Genomic DNA, 21,031 nt, shown 5'->3' on the forward strand with positions numbered 1-21,031 from the left:
GACATGGGTGTCCACAGGGTATGGTCAAAAAAGTCAAGCTAGTGGCCACAAAGCACGTGTGATACCTGTGTGACACACATGAAAAACAGGCAGTGACACACTGCCATGGCCGTCATCTTGATTTTTTTGACCATGCCCTACAGACACCCTTGTGTCTGCATATGCTTTAAGTTCTGCAATCCTGCACGGAGAGGGCACAGACAATAAAATGCTAGGAAAATCCAAATAGTTGCAGATTTAAATATTTCTAAAGTGTTTATGATGTTACTGTCATGTTCTCCCTGGATGCACATAGATTACAAGCTACTTGTATTTAGTTACAAGTAAAAGCTTAAGGCATGGCTTGTTTTGGGGTGACAAGAATTCTTGCTTGTTGAATGCTAAAAGTAAAAAGTTATTTCTTAAAAGTCAGCTAAGCAGCTGCTAGAACAAGCCTTCTTCAGTTGTTGGTGGATGGGGGGAGCAAAACTGATAGAAGTGTCTTGGCATATGCATTGAACGAATGATTTAAGCTATTCTTCCATTATCTTTTATGTGTCCATCTGAAGTAGTCCACATTTGTTATAAAATGTTCTGCAAATTGCTGTTTCTTGTACATAAAGCTGACAGTTTAAAAAAAAACAGGTTAAGTATGCATGATGTGTACCTAGAGACCATGTTTTATTGAATCAAAATACTTTACAGAAAAACTAATGGGAACTATCAAACATATATCAGCCAGCTGGGAAAAGAAACAGTATTTTTTATACTCTCCAAGTTTCAATTTGTATAAGGACAGCATTTTCAAAACACTACAAAATCTAAACATTGGCTAAATAATGGATCTGCCCAGTAATAAGAGAAGCAACTACAAATATGTACAGTAAGATTCAAGTATAGTTAAGAGCTTTACAAATTCAAATTATGCAAGTTTTATTGTAAAGACTGACATGTTTGCAAAATGTGAGAAAACCAAGGATTTCACATTGCGTGGAATCATTATGTAGGAAATTTATTTTTCTTATCAACTTGTATATTTAAGACTACCAGCAGCTTTCACTCTGGTACCATTTATTCTGTGAAATTCTGAATAAGACTTCCTCTGTTTGCAACACAAGAAGATGACAGGAACCTAATCTTTCATGAAACAATACAAATTAATAGGGTGCTTTAAAAAACATTTTGTTTTATAGTCTGGATTATAATTTGATTAAATAGCAATCAGATACACTGGGTATGAATTAATTTCTTAAGCATATAGAAAATCACTGTGTGCTCTGTCTCTCTATCACTAGTGGTTTCTCAGACAAAATATGAGTCCTCATTATTGCTTTAAATTTCTGAAATAGATTATTTAGTCCAAAGACAATACAAATGGATGCACTTAAGACGAAATCTAATTAGCACCTGTTCTTTAAAGCTTCTAATATCCTAAATTCCATTCTGCAAAACTGAATAAAAATATGGTGCACATCAATAACACTTTCTTTAAAAATATGATATTAAGCATAAAACGTTCTTGTTTGGCTCAAAAGCAACTTATTCATGGATTTCCTTGGATAGCAGAAAAGCCTGAATAAGTTTGCATCTACTGCTAAGGTGAAAATGCAGTAGTGCTAACATTTCTACTATGTACCTATAAAAGCTCAACATTGTCAAACCAAGTCTAATTACATAGTTATGTTCAACGTGATAATCAAAATGAGTCCTTTACTTTTATTTGCCCCTCTCAATCAATTGATCACTCAGGCGCCCAGTCAGTTTCCGTTGCTTCTGCCTCACACTGTCCATCATTGTCTACTTCAATGCAGTGCTCTTGAAACATCTGGCTTTCGCAGTTTTCATGTGTGTCTTTCTGGCTCAAACAGAAGCCCCCTATGTCTTGATCACTACTGTGACTTGCATTCCATTTTTCTGCAGACACCTCTTTGTTGTAGATAGGCATGTCTCTGTGCTCAAGAGTTCTTCCGTCTTCAACACCAGCCAGCTGTTGATCTGAAATTACTGGGAACGGCAAACCACTTTCAACTGTGAAGAACCGTGCTTCTGAATTCCTTACATTTGTGATGGCTTCTGACTCCTGGGTTTCTTCCGTCTGCTGCTGTTGTGCTCTGGCACTTAGTTTTGCCTTCAGAGGTTTCTGTCCTTGCTTCTGGTGCCGATCTTGCTTGGAGAACCTCCAGTGGAACTGAAAACAGTACAGTGGTAAAGGTTATGTGTGAAAAAGATGAGAGCCAGTTTGATGTAGTGGTGAAGGTACTGGCCTAGAAACCAGGAGGCGCCTGCCTTAGGCATGAAAACCAGCTGAGTGACTTTGGGCCAATCACTCTCTTTCAGCCCAACCCACTCACAGGGTTGTTGTTGCGGGAAAAACAGGAGGTAGGAGTATTAGGAATGTTCATCGCCTTGAGTTACTTATAAAATAATAAAGGTGGGATAAAAACATCTAAAAAAAAAAAAAGATGAGGCACCAGGAGAAATCTACTTTAATTGCCAGCTTAATGTTAATTTATTTTTAAAAAGCTATGCTGAAGACAAGACAGTCTTCTGGCTTTTTAAATAGAAGTGATTTTGGAAAAAAAGACATTAACTTGAGTGTTACTTCTGCTGTAGATATATCTTTAAGCTTCCCAGAAAAAACTGTAAATTCCCAGTGTCAACAGCCTTTAATCAGCTGTATTTTTAAAATGTGTTAATCATGATCAAGTGGCTCCAGCAGATTGTTTTTTCCTTAAAGGAATTAGTTTAGTTCACAAACTGAAACATTTAACTGTAGTTAGAATGTTTTCTTCATAGAGGAAACAGGAAGCCTTCTGCAAAAGGAGGGCTTTACAGTGCTTCAGATTTTATTCTGACAAGGTCCTCCAGAATATGCAAAACCAGTTGGCAACTTATTACAGTTACTGTTTTTGTTTCCAGAATTCTGTGCTCTGAAGTACTATTTCAGGATTCAGTCTGAAGCCTTGCAAAGCCTTCACCAGCTGGGATCCTAGTAAACAAAACGAAATGCATTACGTGTCGCATCTACCCATTTGATGAATGCTTGCTTATCTTCTTATGGGGCTCAATTTCAACAGTAAGGTAATATCCAATTTCTTGAAAAATACACATTGGCAAGTGCAAAGTAGGAAGAAAAAGGCAGCGGAAGAAAATATTCTGTTAGGATGTATAATGGTTGGTCTCACAGTCAGCCAGATGTTTAGACTGGATTTGACATGTTTATCCACCTATTGAGCCCTTCCCAAGGACCTGGGATGATGATGATGATGATGATATTATATTGGCAAGGCATACACAACCAGGTTAATGGCATTGCTCTCCAGCAATTCCTTATCTAAGGGATTCTGGCTAATTAAGATCCCCAAACAATACTCTTACTTTCTAAAACAATTAGGGGAGAGGCTAGTAGTCTGAATTTCTCCAGCACCTCTCACTACTGTATTAGGCTAACTAAGTTAGGCCAACTTCATGCCATCTGAAGACTCCCCTAATTCATGCAGATAACTTGTTCAGTTTGTTCCCTTTCACAACATATTTCATTACTTTCTGACAGAAATGCTGATAATGTGTTCAGAGATCACACTGCAGCATCACCATTTTATCAAGAGCGTGCCTTCAAATTTTTGCCCATTCAAAAGGAACATACAGACAGTCTGTCTCTAGATTTCCTTCTTTAAATACACCATTCACATTTAATTATGAAAAACTTAATTCTACTGAAGCCAGAACATACCAGTGATTCGACAGCTCAGAGTAAAAGCAGAGCCAGAACAATTTGGGGGTAGTATAGCCTTAGCAGTGCTACCAGATCTGCAGTGCAAAAATCTACACAACCACTAAACGACAGCAAAGAGATATAGGAATCTGCAGCCTGTAGAATCTGCAGTTCTAGATATGCAATGGAGTGAGTGCCACAGCAACATTTGTAGAAAAGCTGACTGCAACAACTGATGGGAAAGGAGGGGAGCAGGAGATAAAATACTAGATTTCAGGACCTGATTCTATCCCTTTAACTTCAGAGTGCGCCTAGTGATCTGGAGAACTAGACCAACCCAATACCAGTGCTGTAAAGACAGAATGCAACACCTTTAAGTACTCCTAGTGGCTCGCTATTTCTTTGTGTCACAGTGTGGTTGGAGCCTCTCTATTGGTGTATATGATGTATGCTGCTTTCTTCTGCCATTTCCTTTGCAATCATAATATAATTTCTTCATGAAATGCATCAAAGAAATAATTTGAACATGCTGGTTTTTGTGTGCTTATGTGTCCGTGTTCAAGTCAGCTTCACTGCATTCGGGAAGGGACATCGTTGTTTTTTCCCTTTACTACAACCACTTCTCAACCTAACTGAAATTTAGAACGGTTCTTCCGCATTGAAGGGGCTACTACTGGTCCAAATTTAATTAAATTCTGTCAAATTAAAAGGATTTAAAAAATAGTTATTGAAGAAGTACAGCTTCAAAACTCAGATGTTGATTTTGATTATATTTGGCAGACTTATTCCTGTAATAAACTGATCTGTAAATTCCGTAGCATTTTGACATAAATCGAAAACACTATAGCCTTTTTTATTTCTCTTATGGTAGACAAGAGGACAAACAAGTCTTCATTTTAAACTCATTCCAGGTCACATTAGGCAATGTGTGCTTCAGTTTGCAGTTAAATGGGCCGTTCTGAAGCCTCAGAGTGGAGCCCCAAACTATACCCTGTGATCCAGGTGTACCCCTACCAAGTAATACTTGGGTATTTTGGTTCTTTTTGTTTTCCCAGGTAGTAAATGTCACAAACTGAAACGTCTTACTTCATGACATTATTTTTTGACATGTCTTTACTTTTAATTAGCCAAAGTAGGGGTAGACTTTAAATATGTAAAGACAAAGAGGGAGAATATGTAGTAACTCACTGGAAGGCAGGAGGGGAAGCAAGCAATGCTCCAAACACTGTTGAGCTACAGTTCCTAGCATTCCTCAAGATTGATTGAACTGACTGGGATTGCTAGGAGTTGAGTGTCACTCCATCTGAAAGTTGCTGAGCCACAGGTTCCTTGCCCTTGATCCCACTTCTTTTATCTTCTATGTACAGTAGTTTATGGCTCTTTGTTAGCCTTAACAGCTGAGCCATAATTGAAAAACAGTTCAGTAAACGTTTAAACTACAGCAAAGTTAAACAAGTAATTGATATGGAAGTCAATTAAATTATGAAAGCTTTGCCAAGACAAGCACACCACACAGTGGAAGGCCATGTACCTTAGGTTGTTTCCTCTTGGTTTTCTGGGGCAGGAATGGTCTCTGAAGAAAGACAATCTGCTTTGTGGCTAAATTCCCATCTCTACAAAATAAAAATAGAACCACTCTCCTGAGAATGTTTTCCATACCTCCACGCTGCACTTTAAAACTGATGTTCATCCATTTAAATTAGCTTTAAAACACGTTGTACACACAAGGTCCTTCACCAGACTGAGCCACTGGGATTGGTACTTACAACCATCAGTTGTCTATAAGCTTCTTCTGGACTCTCTTCCACAATGATAGAATTTAAAGTATGCTATCTTTGGGCGGAAGACAACACTTGGTCTTTGAGTGATGTGTCACACTTGCATTACAAAAACTAAAATGGATTTAAATTTAATATGACTTGAATTTAATATGATCACTCATATATTTAATAACAATCCCTGTCATTTTTCAAGGGGTTCATTCAGCAGCAGGTTTTGGAAAGCCCATCCAAGGTGTGAGGGGACCTTAAGGGGGCACCACACGAAACTGTTTATCTATTAAAATGTTTTGGAGTTGGAAAATAAACTCTTAATCACCAAACCTTTTTTTAAAATATTTAATCCATCTGGTAGCTGTCCTCCCACTGTAGTGGATGTTAGGGGAGAAAACATCTGTACAGATTGTATCTTCATTCATTGTTTCTTTAACTGAAGTCTCAATAGTAAGGTGTGGTTTGTGAGCCTCAAGTAGCACAGTCCAACACACACACACACACACACACACACACACACACACGGCAAATAAGATGCCCACATATACTATGTCAGCTTGATTCCAACAGAAGATTTGGTTAAAAAAGAATATATATGCATAATTGGCTGAATGATGGAGAGTTATGCCAGTGCCAACTTTAAAAATGGTTTTACATATTTTGACTGTAATCAGCCCAAATTCTACAGGCCTGGTTTTAGAGATTTCCCCAAACATTCCTTGGTTCACAAGTGGAAAATATGAACAAAACTAGGATCTTCATAGACCAGAGAACAGCTTAAGTGACTTCTAGAAGACTGTATCAAACACAAGATAATTTTATAACACCTTAAAGACCGAAACATATGCACCACAATAAATTAGTTTCTGTTTAAGGCCTCATAGGATTTTGTTGTTTTTGTCTAAAGGAGAAAAGAAAAACATGTCTGAATCTAATAAAGTATTTTTAATTTCTTTTTAATGATAGATTTTCTAATTAGAGACTCCTTTGCTATCCAACATACTATTGTCCACATCCTACCAATTCAGAGGTATGTGCAATGGACTGATACACACTTAGAATACTTCTGCAATTGTCTGATATATATTTTGTCAGATTTGTACTTCCTTTTGTTTCAGAAGCTCAAGGCAGAGTACAAATGCTCCTTCCTCCCATTTTTCCTGAAAACACCCTTATGAGGTAGGCAAGGGTGAGAAAGCCTCTATCCCAAAGTCATCCAGTGAGCTTCCATGGTTGATGTAGATTTGAAATTGGTCTCCCCAGTGCCACTCCAGCACTGTAACTGCTCTAGCATACATACTCTACAATGCTAACTACAACCCTAACCTGGAAGAGACATACAAGTCAACACTAAACTGGGTCAAAGTAATGAACCTCCAACTGCAACTTCTTTTTTCATTATACTACATGTACCTATTAAAAGTAAAGTCTCTTTCAAGTCAAACTCAACTTCTGGTGACTCAATGGACATATACACATAATATTTTTGCTGTGTTACAGAAGTGTTCTACCAGTGCCTTCTCCAGGACATCTTTTCAATTTCTCAGTCTAGTCTAGTCTACACAATTCAATGAAGGCCTCCTATTCAAGTATTAACCAGGCCTGATCTTGCTTAGTTTCTGAGCCCAGACAATATTGGTCAAATAATACCATCTACTAAGACATGTGTGTTAATTCCTTAAATTTGTTGGCCTTCCTAACCAACCATTCAGGATTATGCTTTATCTGAACGGCTTATTCCATAGTTGCAAAGATATAGTGGAACCTCGGTTTACGAACTTAATTCGTTCCGTGACTCTGGTCGCACCCCGAATTGGTCGCAACCCGAAGGAAATTTCCCCATAAGGTTCAACCGTTAATCCGTTCTGGCGTGGAGGTCAGGGAGGCGGCTATTGCTTGGAGGGAGAGTCCCCCTCCCTACGACCACGTGTCAGGGGCGGAAAATGGTCGCGGACCACGTGTCAGGGGTGGAAAAATGGCTGCGGACCACGTGTCAGGGGTGGAAAATGGCCGCGGATGTGTCAGGGGCGGAAAAATGGCCAGGGACCATGTGTCAGGGGCGAAAAATGGCCGCGGACCACGTGTCAGGGGTGGAAAATGGCCGCGGACCACGTGTCAGGGGCGGAAAAATGGCCGCGGACGGTGTCATGGGAGGGAAAATGGCCACGGATCCGGTTTGTAACCCAAGGCGGAGTTCGCAAACCGAGGTAAATTTTTGCGGCCGGAGCTGGTCGTAACCCAAAAAGTTCGTTAACAGAGGCGTTTGTAACCCAAAGTACCACTGTACTTGCAAATACTAACTGAGCCAATCAGCTACAGCCATTCAGTGGATAATCAGTTTATGGAAATCATAAACATAATATGTGACAATTACCGACTTTTAAACTTGTGATTAAACAGGTTCATAGTGGAAAATCCATTAATATCTGAATGGGACCTCCCAACTGATAGTGAAATGGAATCTGAATAGGACTTTGGCAGCTGAATGGTTACATTCACAGGAAATAGCTTTGCTGCTGCTGGAGGACAATGGACAGAGGAAAGCCCATCTTTTATTACCTTTTATGTGAGCATCCAGAAGCAGGTTTCCCTGGCAATGGGAACCTCCCCTTTATGGATGGTGCAATCCTAATATAAATACTTCTGTGAATGCTTCAATTCTAATGTAATTTGCTCCCATCCCCCAGGTTGTTTAATAACAACAACACTACTACTATGGATGTAGTTGAAGTAACAGAAAACAGAGTTTTAAAAATGAATGGAATCAGCAATAATCCATGTTGATAAACTAATTCAAGTTGATAATCCAGGCTACCTCTTCCTAGCCATCCTCTATGAAAAACAAGGCAGGTTTATATGTGGTGCTCTAGCACTGCCTGTGATGCGGTGAGGGTGGGAATTAAATCTTTGCATCTCCCCTCTGCTATGGACAGGTGCTACTAAAGCTGTCCCAGCTTTGCTACCCTCCAGATGCCTTAGACTGCAAGATCCAACATCCACAATCAACACAGCTGGGGTAAAGTGTTGGGAATACCAATTCAAGGCTAGTGCACCACACTAAGGAAGGCTAATCTAGAGCCTCACTAATTCTAGATTAGATCTTGGCTACCATTTTAAGGACAAAAGTAAAAGTTCAATGCTTTTTTAGGATGCTGGGGGTTTTGTTTTAATTTATTTTTGGCCTCAAGATGCTGGTTTAATATCCTGGCACACTGAATCCAGTGCTAATGGCATTTAAAGATGAAGGCTTCTGCAAGGGAGCAAAGATAAATGGCAGACATACAAGGGATGGTAGCAGCAAATGGCAGCCTAGGTAGATATGGAAGCCACATGACTTTTGTATCTTTGAATTCTATGACAATAATTCATATTCATGGGATGGCATTTTCCTGCTTTCCCCTGTAGCTTTCCACAGCCCCCTCCAAAGAGAACCCCTATGTCTGGGGATTAAAGACCTTTTGAGAATGTGTGAGACGTAGCGCAGGTGAATATCACTCCTACATGAAAGAGCAATCTAGGATATGAGCCAGTAAGGAGGAATGCCCTCATCTACTCTTTCATCAGGAAAAGAAAATTAAACAATTGATAATGTCTCAGATAATTGATAGGACTAGCATCTGCAGCTTGCATAGTCTACCCTGTGCTTGCCAAAGACCGCTTTCTACTTGCGCTGCAAGATTAATGGCACAGAAAAAGGAGGGGCTGAAACACTTCATGCTCTATTGTTATGCTGGCAGCCACTGTACAGGCTGTTTAAAGGCTCACAGAGAAGATCCCTATTGTAAGATCAATGACAGTTTCTATGACTGACTCTTAGACTTAAGGAAAAGGCCATCTCTTGACCATACCTGTTTGTCTTTACAATTGGAGTGGGAAGCACACAGGTCAGCTGCCATCCATACACAGCAAGAGAGTTCAACAAGGGGATGTAATCTGCCTGTACTTGAGCCCCCTAGGAAAGAGAAATTAAACAATTAGAGCTAAATGTGAAAAGTGAGCCTATTTTATAAAGATTGTTTATTAATCGGTTAGACTGTTTTTGCAAATTCACTAAGACCGGAAAAGAAATTAATATCACAAAACAAAAGGAATGAAGGTCATTTTTCAGTTCTTGCTGAAGGGATAAATAATTTTGTTTAAACAGGAGAAACACATTTCTTTCCATGCTCCAAAACCTTCCATGTGGCAGCTGATGAATCAGATCAACAGGAATAATTCATTTTGTTTTGTTGGAGATTCCCTGGATGAATGGCCTCCTGCAATATTAGCTGAAAGAGAACAATTACCTCCTTCCAGACAAAAGAGTATTCAAGCAATACAAAAATCGCAGCTCTACTAGCATGGGCCAATCTTGCTTAGAATTGTGCAAACGCAGCATGGTGGCAGCTGAAATACAGCAAGAAGCTCTTCATTTACACCAGATGGGCCAAGGAGACACAGGGGAGGGGAAATCCTGCTTCTCTGATTTCCAGAGCATTTCATGGTGTGTTAAACAACATTAGGGCAATAATGAGTCCAGGTCATTTACATCCCAGCAGCAACAGCAAACAAACAGAATGAACGCGATCCGCTTTGTTCTTTGCATTACCCACAGGCACACGAGCACCACCAATTTGTTATTTTTCACTAGCAAATATGTGAACAAGCACAACATGATGCTTTACACATCGGGGTCTGACTCAAAGACAGAATTATTGTGCGCACACACAATAGTTAAAAGATTGTTTGGCTTCAAACGGTAACATAACACAAGACATAAGCCCCTATCTGGAATAGGAAAGGTATGGGCTTAACAACAATTTATAGACAGGTTGATGAAGAATGGGTTTACTGAGAATTAGTCCATCTGAATGTAACAATGACCCATTTCCTTCAGGGAACAGCTTTCTGGATGGGTTGGACTTCAACCCTTAGGAAACCAGTCAGCAGGCTTAAAGGCCATGGAGTCCCCCTCTCTGCTCTAAAGTACAGTGGATGCTTTTGACAGTTAACACAATCAGAGCAGAAATTCACTGCCTCGCCTATCATGGCCCTGCAGTGTCTTTCTGCCAAACAAATCTCTGTTCTCTTGCCAGTTTTTAAATGGCCAAAAGCTTCTGGGGAGGGGAGTCATTTTTAGGGAGTGTCACCCCTTTCCCTCATGGCCCAGAGCAGGACTTAGCAATGTCGGCCACTGGGCACTCAAGCTTTGGTGCAATACAACTGACTATACTTGGTTTTTGCAGAAGCCGTACCATTTTGCTCCTTGCTGCCACTGATGTGTTCTCTACAGGCATGCATAGCGTGCTCACAGAGTATTGTTATTACTGTACTGCTACTACTATTTATTGTTATCATGATTATTTAGATTTAACCCTCACTTTTGCTCCTGGTGGCTCCTACCCAATCGTTGTGCAGCTATCACTGATGGGACCAAGTATTAGACCTAATGTGGCATTTCATGTTTCCATCAGGTTTTTTTTTCTAGTAAGGAAAAAAGACAGACATGGTGGGAAAATACAGGAGGGTTACAATGGACGACACAGTATTTGGGCTTCATAGAAAACCCCATGACTAAAGGGGGACAAGTCCATAATCAAAGTATTTTAGGAAAGCACCCATTGCAGTTTTTAAATATATTTTATTAAGCTTTAAAAACACTGCAATCAACATTTCTTTAAAATCATTAATTATGAATATCTAACACAATATCTAAACTAAATAACTATATGACACACACATTACTATTGTATAAAAGACTATGTACCTAAAAAAACACTAACCTATTTTATAAAAAACTATATGATGAAAGAAATAAAAAGCCTAATACTAATACACACACACACACACACACACACACACACATATCCTGGATTACAAAAAAGAAAAAGGAAAAAAAATTAAAACCTTTAACCTCCCCTTCCATCTAAATTATATCTAATTCTAAAAAAAAAAGGAAAAAATGTTAAAAATAAAACAAAATAAAAGGAAAAAACATTTAAAAAAAACAATCAGGTATTAAAATTATATAATTTTCATCAATGTCATCATTATAGTTCAATATTTGCATAGTGAATTAAACCAAGATGGAACGAAGCACCCAGCAAGGAAGGCCATAAAGGGCCCCCTGATCTGAGAGGGTTATTTTATACTTCATCTATTCAAGGCTTCAAACCTCTGAAAAACAGCTACTGACTTGATCAAAACATAAGAGATCAGCTGGAATAAAAATGTCTCTATACTTTACCTCCAAAGTATTGTCGTCAGGGTTGCCAATCCTATCTATATACATACGTTTTCATCCTACACTGAACCCCACCCCTTGGTCTCTTGTCCCTCTTTTAGGAACAGTGCCAAGTACCAAAGGAATCAAAGGGCCCCTGACAACCTGGATGAAGAGGAAATGGCTATTATATATGCTATTAGTGTCTTCCAAAAAACTGGAATATACAAAACATATGGGGAGAGCCACCCTTGATTTCTCCCCACCTTTTGGTGCCTATATTCCAAAAGTACAGAATTCAAAAATGCACATGGACCATTTTTTTCCTCTAAAGCTTGGTTTGCATTCACCTGATCATTACATAGACATTACATTACATACATTGTGTCTCGAACATGAATGAGCAAGTTGATACAGACCTGGGTTTTTCAAACTTGGCAACTTTACTGAATCTGGGAGTTGAAGTCCACACATCTTAAAGTTGCCAAGTTTGAAAAACACTGATATAGACTTTCAACAACAATTGAACATAGCTGAAACAAACCTTTCTACCCTCAAGAAATTCCTAAATGAAAAGACTCTTTCATATAAAAAAAGAAAAATAATAGCAGTTCTTTGTATTCACCCTCAACAAACAGTAAGGACGAATAAGAGCAATTCACAGAAGATTGTGGAAAATGGCAGTCAATGATTTGGAATTTTGGAATGAAATAAAAATGCCCTTCAAATTAAGGATAGTGAATGTGAGTTGAGTTACCTGAGCACACGACTACCTCTTATGGTAAGTGTTGTGGGAAAGGTGAAAGTTTACTGTCATTTCTAATTTGGGAGCCATCCCCAACAAATCTTAAGGAGTTAAGCGCTATTTAACACTGACAAGTAGATATTAGATCTTATGTTTTAGGTCTAACCTTACATGAGCTATCAGAAAGGGATGGGAGGCTAAAATATGGAGCAGCTGCTACAGAACATCCACCTTATCTGGTAGGGTCTGTAAAACTGCTACTATGATTGGGGTATTACCCATGGAAAGATGCATTTGGCCATAGTACCAGTTTTCATTGTCCTGAGATTATTTTGTTGTTGGTTTTAAAACCACAAAGAGTATTTCTACACTCTAATATATACCATTTGTTTTTCAGTGGTCCCATTGTGGTTCTGTTTCTCTTACACTTAAGGCCAACTCATTCTTTCTTAAAGATAATAATTAAAGGGCACCAAAACCAAAGAACATACATGTAATTTCATACATAACAGAAGTAATGAAAACCTTAACATTTCTAACACCATATGTAAGGGGATATACAATAGTCATTTTTAAACCTCAAAAAAACAGTTAACATCTCAATATTTTTTTAAGAAAAAAAAGCACATGTACAAAGGGGGAAAGAGTATAAGCTGATCTACAAGTCAGACTGAAAGACATTTTCTTTTATGTGTGAAAGGGAGCACAATTTTAATGAACTCATTCCCCATTCTTCTGCAGTTGATAAGTAATCTCTGATCACACCTTTAGTGTCAAAAACTAGAGAATGTTGAGCTGGCTGTTTTCTTCTCTTGCAGCAGATAAAAAGAATTCCATTTTACTTATGATTTTGGTGTTTATTAATTTTTCCCTACTCTCAGCAATAGTCAGGCTCATTAGGAAAAACCAGAAAGCTCTGTAATTTGAGATATGGAAAGGGGGAATATCTAGGCCAAATCAGTATAAAAAAAAGCAACATGTATTAGCAATTTCCCCCTTTTTCCTTCAGTAATACAGACTTTAGAATAAAGCCAGCAACAAACAAAATAATAAGATCCACAGTTGTATAAGACTAGAGAAAGCTCATCTGAAGCCATTTATTTTTTCCAATTTCTGGATCAAAATTGCCTGGCAGCTGTAGAATTGATATAACTTCAGAATCTGAGATGATGTATATGGTCATCAATCCAGCTCAACCTTTTATATGCTGAAGGATATATGAATAAGCAATCTTGATTGCTGCCTGTCAAACCACTTCTTGGAAACCACCAAAGAAACAAAGCCACAATACACAGGCAGCTGGAATGATGGACTTTGCTGAATGCATCACCCCCAGAGGAACATTCCAAAAACCCATCATCATACAATATTAGGACCAAACACGCACTACATTTTGGGGAAGCGTTTGAGATCTATTCCAGCACCCTGTCATCAACAGCAGAATTATACCAGCTTGTCAAAGACTGCATAGGAAGATTTTTATATATCTTGTGTAACATTAAACTGCATAATGCCATACAAACATTACGCATTCTTAGTGGTGTTGCTCTAATTGAGGGCAGTTTCAGGCAAAAAAAGTATTTACATTAGGCTCTATTTAAGGCATAGATCATATTTAACACAAATAACTGATGATATACTACATAAGGCTACAAGGAGCAAATGTTAACCCTTAGAAGTATTCCTTCAGGCCCCCATTCACTAGTGCAAACAGCTTCCACTGGAGCACAATTCCACACTGTAGGTGTATTACATGACTAAAATAACAACATAAAATTTCCCATTACATTGGACCATCTCTAATGTCAAGGGTGCTAACTGCATGAGAGAAAAAAACCACATGATTCACTCTAACTAGAAAACACTGCTGCATTGTCTTAAATACTTTATTGCTTCCAGCTTTATAATAAACTACGGGACCTTATTAAGTGGAAGCAATGTTGAGAAACAGTTTGTCTAGTATCCAAGATCCATCCATTCGTGACCAGTTGCAGTTTCCAGTAATCTTTCAAGAGCCATGCCATGAAAAGTGCTTGCAATAAGCCAGCCTTGAGGTCACCTGTCCATGTGTTATCAACATCAGTCTCTTTCTTTCAGGTATGGGCACAACTGGTTTATTAGTCAAAGCTCATAAAAGGCTCCCCTTGTTAGAGATGTTGCTCAGCAGTTACCTGGATCCAGCAGTTACCTGGGGTAGACCCCAGACTGTGACCTTTCCTCTACTGAGAAACTGATATGTAAATAGTGTTCAAAGTGGGAATGCATTTAAAATGACACCAATTGAATTTCACTTACTAGGTTATGGGGAGATGTTCAGCATAGACAGGGGAGATTTAATTCTTCCCATATGAAACGGTCTTCCCACAACCACTAGCTATTGCTTTTTTTTTTTTAAATCAGTTCATAAAATACACTCATGGAACACTGCATCTGTTCAGGATATAGCAAGTCACCCATAGTTTTGATCTAACTTAACCAGATAGTTAAGTTCTCATCCTGCCTAACACAAAAGGATGTGCACCACAGGGAACAATCCATTACATCAGTGGGCCTTGGTAACAACTGAAACATGTCCATGGTTATCATGGAGATGGCCCAGTCCTCAATCAGACCAGGCAAGAAAATCTGCATGCTGGTTTACCACAAGATTACCACACTGATTGAAATCCTTTGGAAACTGAGAAAGAGCTGGAAAGGAAATCTGGAAAAGTGGTTGGATTTACAGTAAGCTACTGAGACCCTGTTCCCTCACAAATGGGTAAATGGAGCTTCTCCTAACTAGTTCTGCCCAAAGCATCATATTGACAAACATATCAAAATCAATAATAGAAGGAAAGGTATTTTTTAATTCACTGACTAGGCTGCACCAGCTAAAGATAAATGGAAGAATATGTTCCTCTTCTTCTAATTATTAAGAGAGACAAATAGATGCATGCAAGCCCAAATCCTCTTGAAATACAGTAAGTGCAAAATCAATTAAGTATTATCTAAATAAATAGAGGGCAAATCCTGAATTCCTAATTTGCAGTTTCATTCATGTCTTGAGGGCTTTGTGGATTCACAGAAAATGAACCAACATAATATGCTGGTCAATGACTGCAATAAAGATTTTATTTTATTCTCAACACAGAGAACATTAAAAATCCTTCTTATGGATTTTTCATTTTATTTGAGCAGAAAGATGATAAGCATTTCTTTTAGCAAAGCAGATTCTTTTAATTTAAACTGCATTTACTTAACCCATTTATATCTGTCTCTGTTGCACTCTCCCCCATTCTTCCACCTTCCAATAACCCTTCTAATAATCAGAGTAAAACAGAAAAGGGAGACCTGATTTATGTACGCTTGGCCAAGCATTACTAAGTTAACTATTCTCTACTAGCAAAGTAAAGCTCCCTGCTTCTAATAAAGTTCATTCTATTATGTGTTAGCTAAAATGTACGTGAGTAGATAAATGGGTACTCTCACCCTGGTGGGAGGAAAAATGCTGGCAGTGCCTTGCAAAAAGGAATCGGAAGCAGTTGCCGGTAGCACGGAAGCCGCACTCGCCCGAAAAAGGCGCAAAGTAACTGAAACCCCGCCTCCTGCACTCGCCAGCTGGGCTCTGCTCTAGGAAGGAGGCACTGGCAAACCACTTCCTAAACACCTTGCCTTGAAAACTGCAAAGGACTTGTCCAAAAAGCAGTCACTGCAGAGTCGGTAACGACTGAGTGCAGATAAAAAAAAAAAAAATCTACAACACTCCCCACTTAGAGTTAAGTAAAGGCTTTAATTGCACTAACTCGTAATCTCTCTCAGGATGGTAGGACACGACTTCTCCATCAGGAAGACATGTTTCTCATCACTCATCTTCCTTCTTTTATGGTTTCTGGACCCCATCCAGGTCCATTTCAGGAGTCTTGCTCCAGCTCCTCCAGAACCAATACACCTTCACCAAATGCCTAGAATGCATTTTGAGTCACCAATCATCCTCTTCCTTCTTCCCTCAACCTCTCTAAGTCTACTAGCCAGTAGTGTTGGGGGGGGGGCTCACAAGGGGCAATATGATAGTTGTGACCATGCAATCAAAGTCCCTCCCCTTTTATATGTGCATCAATGTTGCATTCATGTACAGAGAAATGGCACTGTGACTACTCTCTTGTCTATTTTAACTTGTTCCTGTGGATACCACTATACCAGCTCTTTGCTCCCCCTTGCGAGAACATCAGCTTCCCTTTCCTATGGGAAAGTTTCTGTCTGAAAAGGTGTGTTACCTCCTCTTCTCCCAGCTTATGTTATCAGCTAAAAAACAGTATATGTGTCTGCAAGCTCACATGATAGACAGCCCATAGCTGCTATACGCTCTCACAATTAACACAGATTGTTCAAAGTATATATAGTACCATTATTTTTCTACTTGAATGCAAACTGATACACATTTTTAATAGTTCCTTGTTAAGATGCTGCAAAAAAGGTTGAACAAGTGAATTCATACCTGGGTTTGTATAAAAATGATTGTAAGCATTTTTATATATCAGGACAATACATTATATTGTGATATGTTAAACTGATCCAATATTTACTATATATATATATATATATATATATATATATATATATATATATATATATATATATATATATATATTTTAATCTGTGCTCAGTCGTTACTGACTCTGCAGTGACTGCTTGGACGAGTCCTTGCAGTTTTCAAGGCAAGTGTTTCGGAAGTGGTTTGCCAGAGCCTCCTTCCTAGAGCAGAGCCCAGCTGGCGAGCGCAGGAGGCGGGGTTTCCATTGCTTCGCGCCCTTTTCGGGCGCGCACGGTTTTTCGCGCTTACCGGCAACTGCTCCCGACTCCTTTTTTGCAAGGCGCTGCCAGCATTTTTCCTCCCACCAGAGTGAGAGTACCCATTTATCTACTCACGTGAGTTTTCGAACTGTTGGGTTGACAGGAACTGGGGAGGAAACAGGAGCTCACCCTGCTAACGCGAAGGCTGGACTCGAACCGCTGAAGCATCGACCATTTCTGGCCGGCAACTTTCAGCGTCATTAAGCCGCTGCACCACCGCGTCCCCCCATTTACTATATTATATCATATTTATTTTAGCAAAGTTTAACTAACAGCATTTCCTATAAGGCTCTATAGTTTTTTTTTTAAAAAGGCTTTAAAATGTATGCATCCAAAATATATGCAAAACTGCAACAGAAAGTTATTTTTCTCCAGACTGTTGTTCACTTTCATACCACCTATTTAGTCCAAATACCATATAAAAAAAGGTGTAAGAAATGCTCCTTATGTTCGAACTGCAGCACTTCCAGTGACAGACAGAAACTGCTGCCAAACCACATTGTTATATCTACCAATGATCTCTGCAAAACTTGACATCTGGCATTTTGAAGATTTTCGAGGTAGGAAGACACATGTGTCACACGCACACACAAAGAAACCACACATGTATACAGCTTCATAGGTTCAACTATTTTATCTATACTGAAAGAGAATCCCAAGAAGGCACAAATAGCTCATCTTCTTCCTCCTTTCTAGGTCACTCTGGAAAATAGCCAACAGGACCTTCAGTGCATTGAACTTCACACTCATCACCACTGGTCCTTCTGCTGCTCAGAGCTTCATCTGTCTGACTACAGATATCAAACTGTGTTTATCAAGACCACAATCCCTGTGCACTTAACAGATACATTTACACATCTAACACTGAACTGAGGATGCTTTGCTAACTGTGTACATGACATGTGCAGCCTTTCTCTCATCCCCAGCCCATAGCTGAGGCCAGTAAATGAGTTGATGTGGAAGAGGTATTTTCCATCTCTCCTGACACAAGCTTTGCTGACACAATGCCAGAGGGAAGACCATGGAATCTTTTTCATAGAAATTTTCAACTGAAAAATTTATACTCCATCAGCTAATGTAATATAAAACTAAGGCTCTAGTCCTTGTGGTTTTGAACACAGATCTGATTTAAAGAACATAAGAATTTTATTCTGACCTAAACCTGTGGCCCATCTGGTCCAGTACACTGTATTCTGGCTGGCAATGGCTATCCACAGTCCTTCCAATCCTGTGTCGAATAGTCAAGCACTGAACCTGGACTCTCCTCTTTCTTTCTTTTTTTGGGAGTGGTGGAGAAAAGTAACAGTAATACAGTGGTACCTCGGTTCATGAACTTAATTCGTTCCGTGACTCTGGTCGCGACCCGAATTGGTCGCGACCCAAATCAAATTTCCCCATAGGGTTCAATGTAAATACGGTTAATCCATTCTGACCCCTGTGAATTTGGTCGCGACCCGATTTTTGGTCGCGTCCTGAATCAAATTTCCCCATAAGGTTCAGTGTAATTACGGTTAATCCGTTCTGAACCATGTTTTTTTTTTTAAAAAAACCGCAAAAATATGAAACAAAATACAGTACGAAGAGAGAGAATGCTAACCTTGCTCGACACGACTTCTGGCGTGGAGGACAGGAAGGCGGATGGGGTGGCGGTTATTGCTTGGAGGGAGAGTCCCCCTCCCTACAGGAAGCCGCGACCACGTGTCACGGGAGGGAAAATGGCCGCGGATCCTGTTCATCACCCGATCTGGCGTTCGCAAACGGAGGCAAAATTTTGCGAACAGAGCCGTTCGTGACCCGAATTGGTCGTGAACCGAGGTACCATTGTAGTTATAACTTTCTGTGGATGGCAAAATCGGGAGGGGGGGACCAATCTTCATTTTTCCAAGGTACAACAGTATGTTGTCAAGTAGCTGCATCAAATATCCTATCTCTATCACTGTTCTGGTTCCATGAGAGATGTATGCCCTTCCAGTCTGAGCTATGTGTTCCTCATTCAAAAGACTGGCAGAGTATAAGGCTATTTTCCACAAAGGCACAGCTGGAAATACACTCTTCACTACCTTCTGGATCCTCTGTGTCACCTAGAGATTGCAGGGGCTGTGCCAGGATGCCAGCAGGACACAGGGAGGAACTTGGAGGGAAGACCATGACTCTTTGAAATCATACTCTCTCCTCCCAGATCCCCAAGCACTATGTCAGGACACGGAGGGGCACTTGTGGTGGCTGAAATAAAAAAGCCCTCCTGCTTAAGGGAACATCACCCCCCCATAGCATATGGGTAGGTTGTGCAGGGGAACTCAGAGGAGAGTCACAGTTTCTCTCACATCCCCTGTGCTCTGTGTGTGTCAGCAGGCCATATGGGGCATGAAATTCCCAGAAAAGCAGATGGGGAGAGCCTCTATTTTACTGGAAACCCTCCTCACCTAATTCACAGGGCCAGAGTGCTGGGGACTACGCCTTCCATCACCCCATACCAGTATATCAGCTGCTGCAGGTAGTAAAGCAGGGGTGGAAAGCCCCCATCCTTCTTGCAGATCAAGTTCCTACAGTTCTAGTCATCTGTCAAAACGTGACCCCTCTCCTGCCTTAGCCCCAGCTCACCTTTGGGAGAGACTACTGGAACTTTTTGAACTCCAGGGAAATTCACCAACTGCTGTACCTTAACTTGCCCTGCAATTAACTGTTAGGATAGCACCAATCACTTGCTTCATAACAAGGCTAAGTAGAGAATGGCTACATAAGTAGAGCAAATGTATGTTGGCATATTTTGTGCTGTCTCATAGAAGACAGCATGTTACATTGGCTGTCTGGGTGTAGAGGAGATGACCTTGAAGAAAGAATTCACAAACCATTATGTAAACATCAGCTTAACCCAGATACAGAGGAAGGGGATAGGAAAAACTCAAGATGTGGGGAAACACAAGCCAAATTTAAGCTAGCTCTTCAGAGACACTTCAGAAAGAATCATCACCTTCATGTAGTTCATCTTGCCCCCAGTTGGTTGAAATGCTGATAATGTTCAGCAGCAACAACAACAACAAAAAGGCATTCCAAGGGTCTAGCAGGAGCTAAAGAGAAGCAACAGCCATAATTACTATCAAGATTCAAACAGCCAACACTTGGCCTTATAGAATATCAATCAGCTTGGAAAAGCATTATCTTTATCACTTGGGGTGAAACAGATTAGGTTTGGGGAACAAAAGGACATGAAGCTATGACAGGGGCCTGCCTGTGCAAGCAAAATTGAAGCAAGGAAATAAGATTCAATGCTAGATCACACAAAGTTTATTGGAATTAATAGAGCCTGATATCTATAGGACTGGAGTAATAAGGGAGTAGGACACACGTGGCCATTAAATCCATATATTATATTTACTTCTACATTTGGTTAAATAACTCAGCTGTCTTACATCTTGTTGACTGCTTGGCAAGAACCACATACTGTGGCAGCTGGAAGGTTTACATTTTTTGCATATTGACATTTTACACACATATAGAGTACTGTGATGAACATATTCCCCTTGCTTACATTTGAGAAGCTGTTCTATTCTTAGAAATTAAGCATGCCAAAGTTTTTGTTAAAATGACAATGCCAATTCCCATTCAAACTCAAAGGAAGGCCCTCTCATGCTGTTAAATTAAACTGTAGATGAAAATGCAACTTGAACTACATTTCTCAGAACACCAGGAAAAACACTTTAAGGGCTGCATAATTCTTATGATAAGAAGAATTCTAAGATGTGCTGTGTTTCATACCCATATCAACACAAAAAACATAAGGGGAGAAG

The 21,031-nt window shown here is 39.7% G+C and overlaps 1 protein-coding gene across 1 annotated transcript in view; it reads right to left on the reverse strand.

Moving 5' to 3' along the window:
• Window positions 1-534: 534 nt before the first annotated feature.
• RFTN1 (raftlin, lipid raft linker 1) overlaps window positions 535-21,031 on the reverse strand; it is a 111,579-nt gene continuing 91,082 nt past the window's right edge. Inside the window, exons 8-10 of the mRNA XM_007436295.3 lie at window positions 9,315-9,418; window positions 5,226-5,307; window positions 535-2,167 (exon numbers count right to left, since the gene is read on the reverse strand). Coding sequence (XP_007436357.1) covers window positions 1,721-2,167; window positions 5,226-5,307; window positions 9,315-9,418 — 633 coding nt within the window. The 3' untranslated portion in view covers window positions 535-1,720. The remainder of the gene's footprint in view (window positions 2,168-5,225; window positions 5,308-9,314; window positions 9,419-21,031) is intronic.

The sequence above is a fragment of the Python bivittatus genome, unplaced genomic scaffold (assembly GCF_059951505.1).
Source record: "Python bivittatus isolate LINGU-HERP-01145 unplaced genomic scaffold, Pbiv_v1 ctg000610_np1212, whole genome shotgun sequence".
NCBI lineage: Eukaryota > Metazoa > Chordata > Lepidosauria > Squamata > Pythonidae > Python > Python bivittatus.